The following is a 17329-nucleotide window of genomic DNA, read 5'->3' on the forward strand; positions in this document are numbered from 1 at the left end:
AATTCCTTACCCGAATTTCTGGTTCGCGGACTGTAATACAGAGTCAACCTTTTCCTCGATTCGGGATTTGAATCGGTGACTTGGGACACCATAAATCTCCCAAGTGACGACTCTGAATCTCTTAATAAAATAATCCCGTTTCGATTGGGAAAAATTCCTTTTATTATACCCCTTCCGGAGGTGTAGGTAAAAAGGAGGTGTGACAATCATATTGAAAACAAATCTATAAATACCAAAGATTAAAGGAAAAACTAAGAATCGGAATTGACCCGAAAAAAGAAGGATGAAAAATAGAGCACGTTTCTAATTTTTATCAATCTCTTTTGTAATACTTGAAAAAGTAAAATAGTTTGTGAAAAATATCTTAACATTATCTTTTTACATAAAACATTTATTTCAGAATCATGACATACTAATATCTGATTAATTTTGTTCTCAGAAAAAGTGAAAACCTTATATTCATAAATTAAAATAAAGTTGAAAGTTATCTATTGATTTCTTACTCGATAATTTAAAAAAGTTTTTTTTATGTCGTGTATTACTAATACGACTAATTTAATTTAATTCATCATGATGTTAAAAGATATTGAGTTTATAAGGAACTATATATGTTAATATAGTAGTATTTTTTATCATTTAAACAAATGTGTTTGCATTTATTTTAACCAAAATTATTATTTTTCAAATATTTGTTCGTTATGTATATATTTTTTTATTTTTTATTAATTGACTCAGTACCCACGCACGCTATAACTAGTGAGGTATAAATATAAACGTGGTTGTAAAAAGATCCATGTGATATTTGCGGGTTTTACTTGTTCCGAAGCACCGAAATATTAACAGCTTGTTTCGATCATTGTTACCCATCGTTTTATAATGTATTGTATTGTACTGTATTATTTTATGGATACAATTTGGATAGATTGTATCGTATGTTGTTGTTAAATAATATATTTGTTGTTTGATTTGACTGTATCGTACCATACTTTAACTGATAAGTTACTAAAATACCCTCAATTAAATATTAAATTTGTCAAGAATTAAACATAAAAATAATTTAAGAAAAACTCTTCTACTAATTTATCACCAATTATGTAGCTTGAAAACAAGAGCAAAAGCCTAAAGAAAAAGGTTGACTATCATTAGCCAAAAAAAAAAAAAAATTAGAACAATGGAAGGAGACAAAGAAACGAATACACATATCCTACAAACTTAACAAGAGAGAGAATGAGCAACCTCTCACTAACAAATCCATCGAAAAATTCACATCAAATTCCTCCCAAACCCCCTGACATAAACTCACAAACAAACAAATCATCATCCAATCAAACAAATCAACCTACATCTTCTTCTACCTACAAGGAGAGATTAATTCAAGGAGAATTATTCACAACTGAATCCCAATCATACCCAGAGCCCTTGTGTACAACAATGGACACCCAACCCTATGAAATTGAAAATACTTCAATGGAAGTTGTGTGTAAAAATTTGAGGCAAATCATTCTGAGTGAGGATGACAAACAACGAATGTATAATCCATGGAAGTACTCACTAATTATTAAACTCATGGGGAAAAGAATAGTTCATCACTATCTTAAGAGGAAAACACAAGAGTTATGGAAGATTGATGAAAATTACCCTCTAATAGACCTAGGGGAGGATTACTATACGGTTAAGTTGATGAAAGAAGAGAGCATGACAAGGATCCTACATAATGGTCCATGGTTCATCAATGGATGCTTCATATCAGTACAAAAATGGGTTCCGAACTTTGTAGCAAATAGGGCATCCCAAAACTACACAGCCGTTTGGATTAGATTACCACAATTTCCTACGGAATTTTACGATGGGATCATTCTCACAAAAATTGGGAATTATATTGGTAAGCTATTGAAAGTGGATGCATGTACATCAGCCACTTTAAGGGGGAGGTATGCACGACTTTGTGTGGAATTGCCATTGGACCAGCCGGTCCAAACCTCTATTATGATAGGACACCACAACCAACCAATCCTCTATGAAGGTGAAGGCTTCCTATGCAAAAATTGTGGACGATTGGGCCACTCAACTCACAGTTGCCCATATAGGATTTTTCCAAGTGGACAACCAAATGGATCAACCACGAATGAAGCATCAGTATCTAAGGAAGACACAGCACAAGAGTGGAAGACAGTCTCCTTTCCAAGGAAAAGCAAAGGCAAGGCAGCCAATCAGCACCTAATGAAGGCAATCTCCACCACTGACACAGGTACCAGTGCACGTTTCTTGGATACAAGGCCAGGTAGGTTCTTAAACTCCCAAGGTATGAATTATACTAACACTCAAGCACAATTGAACTCTACCTCAACCTATACTGGCTCTCAATAAGACAAAGGAAAAGGGGTAAACTCAGAAGCTTCTCACCCCACCGGAAAACCACAATGCAAGAATAATAGTGGTTTTTCCCACAAAATACAAGAGTACACTGTTTTGCACAATTCCACTAAACAAAAAATAAAAAATGACAACTATAATCTGCATGGCACTAAAGCCATACTTCGTACAAGTGGCAACAACGTGTCATAACAAACTTCTAATAATAACTACTCAAATCTTTTATCTCACAAAATGGACAAGGTAGTAAATCACCCGTTAATCAACATAAGCAACCAAAACACTATTATTACCCCTAGTACTAGCCACACCGGTGACTTAAACACCTAATCAAATGACACTAGTAATACAATACAAGATACTAATATGCAAAACACCCCCACTATTTTAAACTCCACCATGCAACACATGGAGGTTGAAGACTGCCAAGTGGATGAAGGCAAATCCATGCAAGATTTGGAAGATTTTCTTATAAACCACACGCAAACAATCCCACATACTACAACCATAGAGCAAATCATTACTAACCCTACTCCTCCAATCGATAGTATCACCCCTATATTACACCAAGCCTCTGAAAATGGCAAGAACACCAATAACATTGAGAAGGAGATATCACCTAATTCAACTTATCCACCTCTCAAGAAACCAGACAATGAACAACCTACCACCACTCCCTCCCCAAATCCAACCAAATCCAGTCGTTTATGCTCAACCTCCAAGCCCTCCCAATCATGTACCCCAATTATGGGTGGAACTGGGGCTTCAAGGGCATGCCATCTCCTTCAACATGGAGATCAATGGACATGAGTCCATTATAATCATACAGAACACACATTTCCTTGCACAACTAATCTTGGAGGGAATGACCCTAACCATTAACAACTACATAAACCAAAAGTGGATGAGCAACATACTACAACCACTAGCACCCTCACTAAATCAAAACCTAGTTCAAAATATGCAGCAGATGTGGAACATACCCCACAACTCCAACCAACAACTACCTCAAAATTCACCAATCAATCTCCCCTTCTTTGCTCCGGAGGACCTAATGATGCTGAACCCAATCTTTACGCAATGGACACCACAACAACCCATGCAAGACCAGCCACTAGGTCCTCAACCAGAGCCAATGGAAGAACAACCTCCAATTCCAAACATGCAGAATCAGGAAGGGATTCAGGAGGAAGAAGAGGAGGAAGAGGACGACTTAGCAATCTTGTTGGAGCCAGTGGTGGCTTTTTCAAACCTAAACGAGGTAAAAATATTAATCTTCAAGGAAAGTTTAGACAGGAAGTGTATCTGCAGCTGCCCAACGACACTCTACAAGTGCTCCTTGGACATCCGCCCTCCCCACGATCCCACAGTGGGCAAGAATGTACTCATTCTGGTTCCTTCTTTGAGGAGGAACCCAAACAACATCCCCCCTACCATGAGTCCCATGCATCAGCCCAGTAATATCATCATTTGGAACGTTAGAGGAGCAAACAATGATAATTTTAGGAGGCATTTTCGTGAACTAATGGACACTCACAAGCCTAATCTAGTTGCCTTGCTAGAAACAAAAATGGAGACTCACATTTCCATTCTAGAATGCTATCACTTTAATGAAATGGTCGAAGTTCCTACGGTTGGAAATTTTGGAGGTATGGTCCTCCTACGGGAACAATAAAGTGGTGAAGGTCAACAACTTCACCAGGAATGGCCAATCCATCCATGCTATGATAGAGGTAAAACCTAAGAATAATTCCTGGCTCTTTTCTACTATTTATGCTAGCACTGATATAGCCCTTAGACATTTATTATGGGATGATTTTAAATATATTTATGATAAATACAAGGGACCTTGGCTGGTTACCGGGGATTTTAATGAAATTACTAACTCAACGGATAAGTTTGGGGGCATGTCGATTAACCAAAAAAGGGCTAGAGCCCTAATAGATTGCCTTAGCTATTGTAATCTAGTAGACCTCGGTTACAAAGGGTGCAAATACACATGGTCAAACCATCGTAGGAGGAATAGGGTCTAATTATGGAAAGGTTAGACAGGGTCTACTCAAATTCAGAATGGTTACAAGAATACAACAATGTAACGGTTACTCATCTTCCTAAAATTCACTCCGACCATAATCCTATATTAGTTAACATAAACAATAGTATTAACCACACTAATGCTAGGCCTTTTAGGATGAAAACCTTTTGATTCTCTCACCCTGATTTTCCAAGAATTGTAAAAGAAAGCTGGGATAATAGGGACATTATAAAGGGGACTGAGCATTTCCAAAAACAGTGTTATGGAATGGAAAAAAGCAATATATCTTTACTAAAAAAAGAATTTTACTAAAGCGTATAACTGGTATTCAAAACTCCCCTAGTTACCAGTATAGCCAATTTCTTAGAGACCTATAAGTCAAACTAATAAAAGATTACGACTCAATCCTCAAATTAGAAGAGGATTACTGGAAACTTCGTTCTAGGGTTAATTGGTTAAATGAAGGAGACGCAAATACTAGGTATTTTCATATACAAGCCACTAATCGGAGAAGGAGAAATAATATCGTCTTCTTTATAGATAACCATGGAAACTGGATTGAAAATCAAAAAGCTCTTATGAACTATGTAGCCAATCATTTCCAAAATATTTTCACCACTTCTCATGAACACACAAGTTGGAAAAGCATTACTTTGGCTAACACTAGTTTTAACAAAGTAGATTTATCATGCCTTGACAGTCCACTTAAAAATCATGAGATTAGGAGAGCTATTTTTTCTTTTAAACCATGCAAGGCCCCCGGACCTGATGGTCTGCATCCTTTTTTCTTCCAAAAATTTTGGCCAATTCTAGGAAGTAAGGTCATTAGTTTATGCCAGAAAATTTTTAGCTCTAAGACTATTCCCCATGACCTAAATAAAACCTACGTTTGTTTGATCCCTAAGTTCAATAATGCAAACAAAATACAAAACTTTAGACCAATTAGTCTTTGTAATACTTTGTATAAAGTGATTACTAAAGTAATTGCAAACCGCATTAAGCCTTTCCTAAATTTTCTAATTAGTGAGCACCAAAGTAGCTTTGTTAAAAACAGACGACCCACGGATAATGCAATCATTATTCAAGAAGTACTAAAACGCTTTAATAGCCGGACAGGAAAAGGAAATTGGTTATTAAAGCTTGACCTAGAAAAGGCTTTCGATAAGTTGGAAAGGTCCTTTGTATATAGAACTTTAAAGTTCCACAACTTCCCTCCTAATATAACCTCCCTCATTCTTAGCTGCATAACAACAAGTTCTATCTCTATCCTAGTTAATGGTAATAAAATAAATGATTTTTATCCTACCAGGGGAGTTAGGCAAGGGGACCCAATGTCACCATATCTATTCATCTTATGCATGGATACAATCCAAAAATATTGAGCACCAAGTAGACACCCTAAATTGGGATCCCGTCTTTTTGAATAAAAAATGCCCTCCCTTGTCCCATTTGTTCTTTGCAGACGACTTAACCTTAATGGGTCGCGCAAATCAAAAAACTATCACTACAATGAGGAATAGTATGGAATTCTTTTGTCATTTATCTGGCCTTAATATTAACAAGGATAAATCGAAATTGTTGCTTTCAAATCTTGCCCAAATAGTAATAGTAATTGGATCACTTCTATTTTGGACATGAAGATTAGTAAGGATTTTGGCAAATACCTAGAATTTCCAATGAGTAGTAACCACCCAGACACAAATACTACCTGCCTATAATTGACAAAATGAGGGCTAGACTCAACATTTGGAATGCCAATTGGCTCAATATGGCAGGAAGGTGTACTCTCATAAGCACAATACCAAATCACCAAATGCAACTCTCAATGCTCCCTAGTAGGACACTAAAGGAAATAGATAAGGTCCAAAGAGACTTCCCCTGGGGAACTACATCTGAAAAAAAGAGAATGCACTTAATAGGCTGGAACGTGGTTACATTACCAAAGGAAATGGGGGGGCTAGGTATTAGAAAGGCAAAGTCTAAAAATTTGTCCCTTCTGACAAGCCTTGTTTGGAGGCTTCTTAATGAACCATCATCTCTTTGGGCACGAGTCATTACTAGCCTATATAGCTATACTAAGTCCACCAAGGGGGGTTCCAATACTTGGAAAAGCCTCCTAAAGGGGTGGAATTATTGTCAACAAGGTATAAGATGGCCTGCGAATAATCACACTAATGTCTATATGGGACACCAACTGGATCCCTAATTATGGTAAGCTAAGGAAAAACTTAGTAGGCCCCCTCACAAATAAGGAGATTGGATTAAAAATAAAAGACATCCTAATAAATAATAGATGGGATCTAGCACATATCTCCTTCGAACTACCCCACAATGTTATGAATAGTATTCACTCACTGACCACAACCTCCACACACTCTAGCAAGCTTATATGGAGTACAAATCCTAGTGGGATATTCACAACTTCATCATGCTACAAATTAATTGACACACAATCTCATACAAGTAAAGACTTTGCATGGATATGGGGCATGAGATGCCCTAGGAAAATCAAATTTTTTATGTGAAAATGTTACCACTCACGACTTCCTACCAGGGACTACCTAGGAAAAATTGGTATCAACATTGATACAACATGCCCAATTTGCAAAGATAGGAGTGAATCCCTACTTCATATATTTTGGGAATGTAAGGTGGCTAAATATTTTTGGGAATCTATAGGAATATTTTTTTCTAACCCTATGCCACACGAGCACTGGGTTGATTTCCTAAGGAAAAAAAACACCTCATATACCAACTACTTTCATCACATGGGAAGATGTTTTCCGTTTGCACTTTGGTCTATTTGGAAAAACAGGAACGAAAACAATGTAAATAATACCAACCTTACTATTAACACCACTAAAGTATTTCAACAAACACTGAAATATCATTTGCTCACATCCAAACATACTACTAGTAATATTCCCATAAAGGTGAAGGTAAAATGGCATCCGCCTCCTAGGAATTGGTACAAGGTCAACTTTGATGGTGCGTTCAAGAATGAAAGCCTACATGGAGGAATCAGTGGAATCATACGCAACAACAAAGGAGAGTGGATGTTGGGTTACTATGAGAAGTGTCAAATTATATCACCTATCCATGCAGAACTTCTAGCTCTTCGACAGGCACTTCAAACAATTATCAGGGAAAAGTTCACACCATGTGAACTAGAGACAGATGCCACAGAGGTGATTCATTTTTTAGAAGAGGATTATCCTACTTACAGCAATTTAATTTATGAATGCAGGTGCTTAATGGGGAAGGCAATGGAGCAGGGGGAGATCATAATGAAGCACAACTTCCGTGAAGGGAATATGGTGGCACACAAGATGGCCAAGGAAGCTCTAAAGTACCCTAGTTATAATATAACCCTTTATTTTGCTAAACCACCTAACTTTGCAATAGATGTGTATTGTAAGGATCAGGAAGGTTGTAACTATTTCCGTTCATGTAGTATGTATGCATGCAACACTCTAGCATCTCTAGGTAATGATAATGCCCTAAATGGCATGGCACAATTATGTACTAATGGCATCTCTATGGGTCTTGTACCCTAGTACAATGCCTGTTTTATTAATATTAATATAAGTATCTTTTCCCTTCAAAAAAAAAAGGAAAGAGACAAAGAGACGAACGGAGATTTGGAGATTTGGATGAAAAGAAAGGCATTCCGGTAGATGGATGAAGACAAAGTAGGCCAATAGGTTGGAGAATTAAAGTTAAAAAAAATATAGGGTAAAAATATAATAATGGAGTAATAAGTAAGGGTATAATTGGTACCACATCAAATCCTTTGTTTCATAAAATGAGATTTGGTTTAACAATACAATCAATTTAAGTAAACAAATAAAAGAAATATTATTTTGGAATAACAATACAATAAGATACAATGGCTAACAACCATCCAAACAAGCTGTAAATGACGAGGGCTGTTCAGTTTTTGGTTCGGTTAGTTTTTAGCTAGGGTTTTAAATGTTGACCTGAGCAAGAATAACTTATTTTTCGTAAACATCAAAAGATCCTTTTGCCTTGTCCTTCGTGATTGTTCCTTTTCTGGAATAGTACACGAATGCCATTTTCACTCTCTTCTGGAACTCGACTCTCTCTGTCTTCACTCCCTCTCTCTCTCTATGCTCGTACAACTAAGAATCTATTACCCCATTTGTATTTTCTCACTGAAAATTTTCAATCAAGTCTCATTTTCTAAGAAATGATACAATTATAAGTTGTGATTTGTGATCTTTCTTCTAATGTTGTTCATGCATGGGGGCGCGATCACAGTGTCGTCTAGCATAATAAAATTTTATGCATTTTGAGATTTCTGTCATAAATATGGATTATGTTCAATTGTTGTACTAGGATTTAAGTTTTCACGGAGGCTCAGTTTCGTATGCAAATGTATAATATGTTCCCTTAAAAATGCAATAAATTTCAACAAACCGTGTCAGGAAATTTAATTGTACTACCTTGATCTTAAGGAAGCAATTTTTCCTATAAGCTTGGTCAAATATCTTCACTTTGGAAATATATATATATATATATATATATATATATATATATATATATATATATATATATATATATATATATATATAACGATCCGACCGGTCGTTTTGCTTTTTAGAACCCCGTTCCCCTAAATAAAATTTTCCGCGCTTGCTTTAGCTAATTTACGACTTGCGGGGGTGATTGGTTCGGGATTTGGAAGGGTTTGGGTTGAAATAAGCTCACTCGATTCCTTAAGATTTTCTTAAAGGGCCAAGTTTGACTTTGATCAACATTTTTAGCAAACGGACCCGGATCTGTGTTTTGACGGTCCCGGAGGGTCCGTAGGAAAATACGGGACCTGGGCGTATGCCCATAATCGAATTCCAAGGCCCCTAGCCCAAGTAATAAATTTTTATTTGAAATTGTTAACTGAAATTCCAAGGATTTAAAGAAAACTAAATAATGATTGATCACGTCGGTATCGGGCTCGTATGTTGGTTTCGGAGCCCAGTACAGGTCCAATATAACATTTAAGACTTGCCCGCAAAATTGGTGTCAATCCGAGTAGTTTAAGTACGTTTCGGCACGTTAGAAGTGAATTAAGAACTTGAAGTTCATAAGTTTGATTCAATTGGTTTTAGGGGGTGATTCTTAGATTTAGCGTTGTTTCAGGCGTTCCGAAGGTTTGAGCAAGTCCGTTTCGTGATTTCAAACTTTTCGGTATGTTCGGACGGGGCTCGGGAGTCCTGAGCGTCAATCGAATGAGGCTCGAGTGAAGTTGGAATTTTTGAAAGAGCTGAAGCTTCAGTTGCTGTCATAACCGCACCTGCGGTTGGTCAGCCGCAGGTGCGAGACCGTAGAAGCGGTCGTCCCCTCGCAGATGCGGCCCAGGGCCGGCCAGGTCAAAACCGCAGAAGCGGCTGCGCAGAAGCGGGTTCAAGACCGCAGAAGCGGTCCCAACTCGCTTGGCAAATTTCACAGATGCGTCCTTCTTTTCGCAGAAACGGGACCGCAGATGCAATCCCCCGACCGCAGAAGCGGAAATCGCTGAAGCAGTGAGCTTCATTTAATACGGGTTCTAAGTTATTTTGCATTTTTCTCTCCTCCATCGGGCGATTTTTGAGAGAAGACTTCCACCTAGCATCTTGAGGTAAGCTTATCCTACCTATTCCTAGTTTAATACTTGTGTCTTAGGTAGATTAACACACTAAGATTAAGGTAAAATCATGGGGTAAGAGCAAAACTTAGGGTTTTGATAAAACTTAGATTTCCACGAAATTGGTTATGAAACGAAGTAGAAATCATATATTATTGATCCTTAGGTTACAAAGAACAACTTTATTCGAAAAATTTCGAAATCCGGGCACGTGGGCCCGGGGTCGGATTTTAGGAAACTTGTGTTTGAGGTTGGGAAATTGCTTCAATAGTTAGAATGCGATCTTGTGAGCTTGTATTGACTAGTTCCTACCCCATTTAACTAGTTTTGGATCGTTAGGCTCCAAATTGAGAGTTTGGGCTCGTTCTTGGTATTGGAAGTGCACTTTGGAGCGAGGTGAGTCTCCTTTCTAACCTTGTAAGAGGGAATTGTCCCCATAGGAGTAATAATTGTATAATTTGCCACTAAATGCGAGGGCTACGTACACACTAGGTGACGAGAGTCCGTGTGTAGCTACTATTATGTTAATTGTCCGGGTAGTTTAGGACCGTATCATGCTATATTTGTAAGTGTTATATGTCTTCTTGCTAATGTGATCATTTAGGATATGCTAGAGAATTGGAAATGAACATAAGGGAACATATGTATCGTTGAACACTTGTATGAGTTTAATTAAATATAAATGCGCCTTCTTGTATGTTCCTGTTGGTAATTTTTATTTGTGGATCGGACCGATCGCCTCGGTAGAAATAGATGCATCTATGGTTCGCGCCATTCGACCCTCTGGCAGTGCACGGTTTTTTTTCTGTTGGATCGGGCCGTCGACCTCGGCATGATGTGCGCATGATATCTATGTGAATTATTATAAATGACTTGCTTGTTAAATGGTTTGAAATGTAAATGACTAGCTGTGATATCATTAAGGGCATGACTTATTAGTTCTTATTACAACTGTTATATAATTGTAACTTTCATGCCTAGCACAATACCATATTATATTATTTGACCCTAGTAGGTATCAAGTCGACCTCTCGTCTCTACTTCTTCGAGATTAGACAGGATACTTACTGGGTACATATTGTTTATGTACTCATGCTACGCTGCTGTACTTAATTGTACAGGCTCTGAGGCAGATACATCTGGCTGTCAGACCGGTGCGCGTCCCTGATCATAGTCCGAGGCTACCACAGTGAGCTGCTTCCCTTCCTGTGCCGATCAGCAGCTTGATGGAGTCTCTCTTACTTTTGACTGTCTATTTTATTTCAGACAGTAGTATAGATCTATTATTTTATGTATTCTACTAGTAGCCCACAGCTTGTGACACCAGGTCTTGGCACACACATTAGTAGACTAATATTTTGGGTTGTATATATTGAATGTTGCTTATTATCACACGTCTTTAAATTTGAAATTAAGCAATGGTCGTAACTGTTTTAGTTAAGTAAAGACAAGAATTCACTACTATTTCCGCGTTGGCTTGCCCGACAACGGTGTTGGGCACCATCACGGTGTTGTACGACTCCCACCCTATTATTAGTGCCTTAAATTAAGGGATTCAGTTAAATACTTTTTTCCCTCTACTCTCCTCTCTCCTTTTTTCCCTTTCCCTAATTTCTTCAGTTTGTTTGACTAACACGCTCATCCACAAATCGGTCCATTCGAAGACAAAAAATACATATGATTCTCGAGTATATATACATACAATTTTGGGTTTTAAGATTTTGTGATTTGTTTGGATTAGATATTCTTGCAAGTGATTGAATATCTTTTGGAGTTTATATCTCAAATTTGATGGAGATTGATTAAGTTAAAGTTAGTTTTAAGTGAAAACTCAGATTGAAAGAAGAAGAAGTAGGAGAAGAAGAAGAAGAATATCTCAATTTTGATGGAGATTGATTAAGTTAAAGTTAGTTTTAAGTGAAAATTCAGATTGAAAGAAGAAGAAGAAGAAGTTGCAGGGATTGTATGATAATTGTTTAATAACTGTATCATAATTGTGGATACATCAATAGCTGAAACATAATTGGATCATAAATGTATCGTACTTGTATTACAATTGTATTTAACTTGTATTTGATACATTAATACCTAAAACAATACGTGATACTATACTAACAAAATTCTCATATATTTTTTATACAAACTGCGACACATTTATGAAAAATAGTGATACAATTAAGATCTTCATCTTCTTTGATTTCAATCACGACTCTAAACTTAAAATCTGATATAATATTATATTATAATTTTATTAGTATTGTCTCAAAATTGAGATATAAACTACAAGGTATATTCTCCATCGTTTGCAAGAATACCCAATCCAAAGAAATCACAAATTTGTATATCTGGAATATTGAATTTAAAGTTTCGAAACTTTTTAATGGATGTCGATGGAGAACCCTTTGCTGCAATTTTAGAGATAGATTTTCGCCATTTTTGTTTATATTGTGAGAGAAGTATCGATTTTGGATGATAAGTATGAGGGAGAGAGAATGAGATGTGATATATTTTGAAAAATAGATGAAATTCAAATTTTTAGGAGGGGGATTTAGCGAAAGAGAGAGAATGAGATGCTAAATTTAAGGAATCCTCTATATTCTTTTTTTTAATTATTTTGTATATAAATGATAAATATAGATATAGAATATAATTAAGCAAGAACCCATATAAAAGTGGTAAATAAATTTATATTATAGTATAGCTAGGTAAATCTCCCCAAAGAATTGGCCAAACATACCATTAATATAATTTATTTTATATAAGTCTTAATTTGTTTTAATTTCTTCACATAAAAGCGCCGCAATGGGGAACCAAAGGCCCTGTGCACGCTTTCTACTCCATTTCTAAAACACGAAAGGCCGAAAGAATTGCTATGGCGCTATATTCAGCAATTCGCAGAGCTTCTAACTCCACAATTCCTCTTGCGGTTCGCTCCGTCGCTACTGCCGCGACTTCCTATTTCTCTGCCGTCACCTCCGGCGTAGAAAATAATGATTGCGGCAGCGTTTTTCGAAGCTTCTCAATTCCGGTGCTTCACTACTCTACCAGCGCAGTCAAGAAGAAGAAGAGCAAACACAGCTCCTTTGATGATATTCTGCTCCAAATCGTCGATTCGGAAATCAATTTTGCCCTGGATTCTGATTTTCATGACTGCGTAAGTTCCTGCTATTTGAATGCTGAGATAAAATATCAAATCAGTTTTTCTTTTCTTTTCCTTTTTGTGTGGTTAATTTGACTGTTGCTGGCCTGTATGCTTAGAGTACAGGTATGCATCATGTTATGTTTGAATTTAATCTTCTAATTAAATCACTTTCAATTTGCAATAGAAAGAATCATATTAATGACTTTGAAAGAAATAACAATGGACCACAGAAGAAATATTTGTGTCTTACACTGCTAAAGCTCTAATAGCGCTAATGTCATTCTACCTTCAAAGTTTCGTAACTTGTTACTCCCTATGTTCAATTTTATATGACACTATTTTTGTAAATCTGTTTTGGGAACAATGACACATTTCTATAGTTGGATACAACTTAACTTTAAATCTCTCATTTTGCGCTTAATGACATGATTTTATAGCCACACAAATGTTATGGCATGTTAAGAGTACAAGTTACAAAAGTCTATCTTTCTTTCTTAAACTCCATAGTCCATATAACAAATAGATTCACACAAATTGAACTTTCTGGGGTTAGCCAACCTGATAGTGTTTTGATGAAGTTTTTATTACTTTAGTCGGATTTCCTTAATTACTTTGATTATTAAAGATTTATACTAATGTTTAAGTGTTAGTTGAAGCATCGGCATGAAGTTAAGAATTTAGATAGCTGTGAAGGAAAATGATTTCGGCCCTAAGTGAGGGTCCTAAGGGAAGTTATTTTCGCCCTTTTGGTGGAAAATGCTTTTCATTTTCTGGCAACCAAACGCCAGAAAATTACTTATTTTCTGATGCAAAAGTATTTCCCATCATACTAAACACAAAACATGAGTCTATAAGTCAAGCTTATAATTTATGCAATCATATGCACCCTAATTTTATTTGAGAAAGCACCAATATTATCACCACCATTTTCGTTATCTTTGAAGGGATGCATAGAATATCAAGAATCTGAAGTTGTCTTGAGGACATTCTTAAAGTTTTTACTGATATTTCAATGGAAAGTTTTGGAAATTTGTGGAGATTCTTAAATGACATAAATGTAACTTTGATTGACTCATCCGTATGATTTCATGCCACATCTGTCTTTAGATCGATGCTGATCAGTGATATCTGATGAAGCTTAAACGTATGACGGCATAAGATGACACCACTATTATTCTACATGGGGAATTCCCTGTAATCTATTATTGCAGAGTCTGTTCATTTAGCCATTATATAAACGTCTATTGTGGTTTTCTTTTTTCTTTCTAAAATATCCGCGGTGTTACTTATTGCGAGTTTGTTGACCCACCCAGCTTTTCTTTTCTCTATTACTTGCAACTATAATTTGTAAATCGTAAAGGTCTCTAGTGTTCTGCTAGCGGGGGACTGGGGTCTAGCTTAAAACAATATTGAGATGGCTCATTCCATGTTTTTCCTCTTATGCAAAAATCAGTTTCTATATATCGTTTTTTTTCTGTTGTAATGGTGTGAACATCACATTCTATTATCACTATAACTAGTGAATAGAGTATGGTTTAGAATGATCAATTGGAACCACCAGTTATTCTTATTGGATGATGTTCAAACATTTCATAACAAATAAATAATGGCACACTTATGTAAATTTGAATTAGCATGTTCTTTTTTTCTCTGTACTAGGATGAATAAGCTCTATGCCATCGCCTTTTTTAACTTTTCCTTTCTATATTCCATTTTTATCCTCTTGTGGAAGGATAGTAAGAGGTTTCCATGTGTATCCTTGCCAATTGTTCCAAAAGCTTAGAAATTTAATACTGTTAATATCTGATTTGTAAGGGGCTAAGAGCAGTCCATTGAACTGGAGCATAAGCTATTTGATTTCTGATAATCAAATCGTAAGGCGTTTGTTATTAACGGAAAGGTATAAAATATTCTGAGAAAAAAAGAGTAACTGCCCAAGTAGCAGGACTAAAAGTTGACGAAGACCATAAATATGGTATCAAACTAAGTGATGGTTTTAGTTACTTCAGATTAACCTACTTGATGGTTGATGCAAGATATACAATAAGGTAAATCAAGCTTAATATAATTTTCACCCATCTATGGTCTATATCCACTTTCTTAATATGTAGAGACCACCAAGGTTAACTGCCTAACTCTAAGTGTGCATATCAATCCACAATTTCTCTGAATGTAATAGTATGGCAATTGGATGTTATCGAGCACGTTTACCACCTATTGCATCACTTGGTTGAAAATTTCCTTAATGTAGGTTGTAGACATCCCAGATGGGTTTCCTTTTAAGGTTCAAGATAAAGCTGGAGAAAGAGTTATTGTTCTTACAAGAGATTATGGAGAAGAGACCATAAATATTGAAGTTGACATGCCTAATGCCAGATGTGAAAATGCTGCAGATGATGCTGTTAACAGTGAGGAAGAGAGTGAGCCACAACCTAGTGTTCCATTGTCTGTCACCGTGTCAAAAGAAAATGGCTTGTCACTAGAGTTTGATGTGAGAGCTTTTCCAAATAAAGTTTTGATTTGTGGAATATCCATCAAGGAGCTCAAAAGTTCAAGCAATCAGCTAGACTATAGAGGGCCTGCTGTTTCGTAAGTACTTATCTATTGTCTGATGGAGTTGGTTTGGAGCCACTTTGTTATACTAATTACCCAAGTTGTGTTTATCTTCTCTTCAGACTTCTAAATGAAAGTCTGCAGAAGTCTTTCTATGAATATCTTGAAGTCAGAGGGCTGACGGGCAGCACTGCCAACTTCTTGCTGGAGTATGTAATTAGCAAAGACAGCAAGGAATACATCCGGTGGCTAAAAACTATCATGAAGTTTGTCGAGAATTAGCCTTCTTTTTTTGTTAATATTTTAAGTAGAAATGGTGAGCCTAACTGTTTTTGTTTCGAGTTGTTAGTAGTGTAGCAAGGATTTGTACTGTAGCTGAGTTTCTTGCTGGATATGTTTTATTATCTACTTTTATCTTACTATCTGACCTCTTTCTTTTGAGCAGGTCTGTAGTTGAGGATATTATTGCTAAAGAAACATATGGGTAATGTCAGACGATACATGATGAAGGTTGGGACGCCAATGGTGGTAAGAAACGGCAACAGTAATCACTACCATTTCCTTCATAGTAGGGCTGGCTTTAAAAGATAGCATAAGTAGAGACAATCCTTGCACAAATTTGAGTTTTTGCTTTTTTGTGATTTTGTTCAATGGATTAGATTCTCTGAGTCTCAGGCAATTCATCTACCCGTTAATGAAGGAAGTAGCTTGCAATAATAATGTTATTGCATGAACTGCACAACTTTCTTAAGCTGCAGCATACAGGTACCGATATATAAGATACAAAATCAGACACATGAGGGAAGCAGAGCTGCGGACCGCCTTTCTCATAGAGTACATGTTGTTCTACCATTAAAATTTATTGATTTTGCTGATGGGACCTTGACTTGTATAGTCAATAATGACATTAGAGGTTTTATTCCCAGAACTTAGTACGACGCTAGAGGCTTACATATAACAAAGGCCTAGTTTTTTTCCCTTGATTGTTTGACATTGCAGCTTTGGTCCTCCCTCGCTATTTTCTCATATAATAAGAGAAAACAATCATTGTATAAAGCTCTACATTATTAGTTGGGCGTTTTCCCCATTTCTGTTTCTTCTGTAGAAATGGTGGCAAATTCATGCAGATTCTCTGTATTAATTTTATCCTAAATTTAATGTGCATGACCATACATGCATTAGATCACCTAATAGCACACGCGGCCTTCAAATTACTACTTGTTTAACTAATCACTTGTACCTAGGCTCTTGATACCATGAAGAAAATAATAAGCACACTGATTGAGGTTTCAAGTATTTCTTCACTGCCTCATTAAGGTATTGTGCATGTTATTATATACATGTTGAGTAAGAGTCCTACAAGCTAATATGACATACTGCTATCTCTATCTCTAAGTAGTTAAGTATATCACAACTACTACTATACATATGTAAACTAGAGGAATTTTACATTCACACTAACTCTTCTCTAGTCAGCTAAGGTAGAGTTGGTTAACACAACTCCTAAGGTGCCCCACGGCTTAACCGGGTTGTCTAACAAATGTACCCTGAAGTGGATTTATCAGTGTCTTTGCGTCCACCT

The 17329-nt window shown here is 36.5% G+C and overlaps 3 protein-coding genes across 4 annotated transcripts; all 3 read left to right on the forward strand.

Annotated features, from left to right (window-relative positions):
* The first annotated feature begins 1431 nt into the window (after positions 1 to 1431).
* LOC109215103 lies at positions 1432 to 2367 on the forward strand. The gene has a single exon (XM_019379122.1). It carries the CDS (start codon positions 1432 to 1434, stop codon positions 2365 to 2367), a length of 936 nt encoding a protein of 311 aa, XP_019234667.1.
* Positions 2368 to 7176: 4809 nt separating this feature from the next.
* Positions 7177 to 11220, forward strand: LOC109215104. Its single transcript, XM_019379123.1, has 2 exons — positions 7177 to 7837; positions 11174 to 11220. The coding sequence occupies exons 1-2, from the start codon at positions 7177 to 7179 to the stop codon at positions 11218 to 11220; spliced, it is 708 nt and encodes a 235-aa protein (XP_019234668.1).
* Positions 11221 to 12855: 1635 nt separating this feature from the next.
* Positions 12856 to 16888, forward strand: LOC109215105 (uncharacterized protein At2g39795, mitochondrial-like). Of its 2 annotated transcripts, XR_002066311.1 has the most exons (5): positions 12856 to 13206; positions 15446 to 15783; positions 15870 to 16063; positions 16193 to 16275; positions 16407 to 16888. XR_002066311.1 is itself a non-coding variant. In XM_019379124.1 (4 exons), the coding sequence occupies exons 1-3, from the start codon at positions 12925 to 12927 to the stop codon at positions 16027 to 16029; spliced, it is 780 nt and encodes a 259-aa protein (XP_019234669.1). In that variant the 5' UTR covers positions 12856 to 12924; the 3' UTR covers positions 16030 to 16063; positions 16193 to 16888. The 2 variants fall into 2 exon arrangements, 1 of the variants encoding a protein (XP_019234669.1); XM_019379124.1 differs by having other exon boundaries at positions 16193 to 16888.
* Positions 16889 to 17329: the final 441 nt, after the last annotated feature.

This window comes from Nicotiana attenuata, unplaced genomic scaffold (genome assembly GCF_001879085.1).
Source record: "Nicotiana attenuata strain UT unplaced genomic scaffold, NIATTr2, whole genome shotgun sequence".
Lineage (NCBI taxonomy): Eukaryota > Viridiplantae > Streptophyta > Magnoliopsida > Solanales > Solanaceae > Nicotiana > Nicotiana attenuata.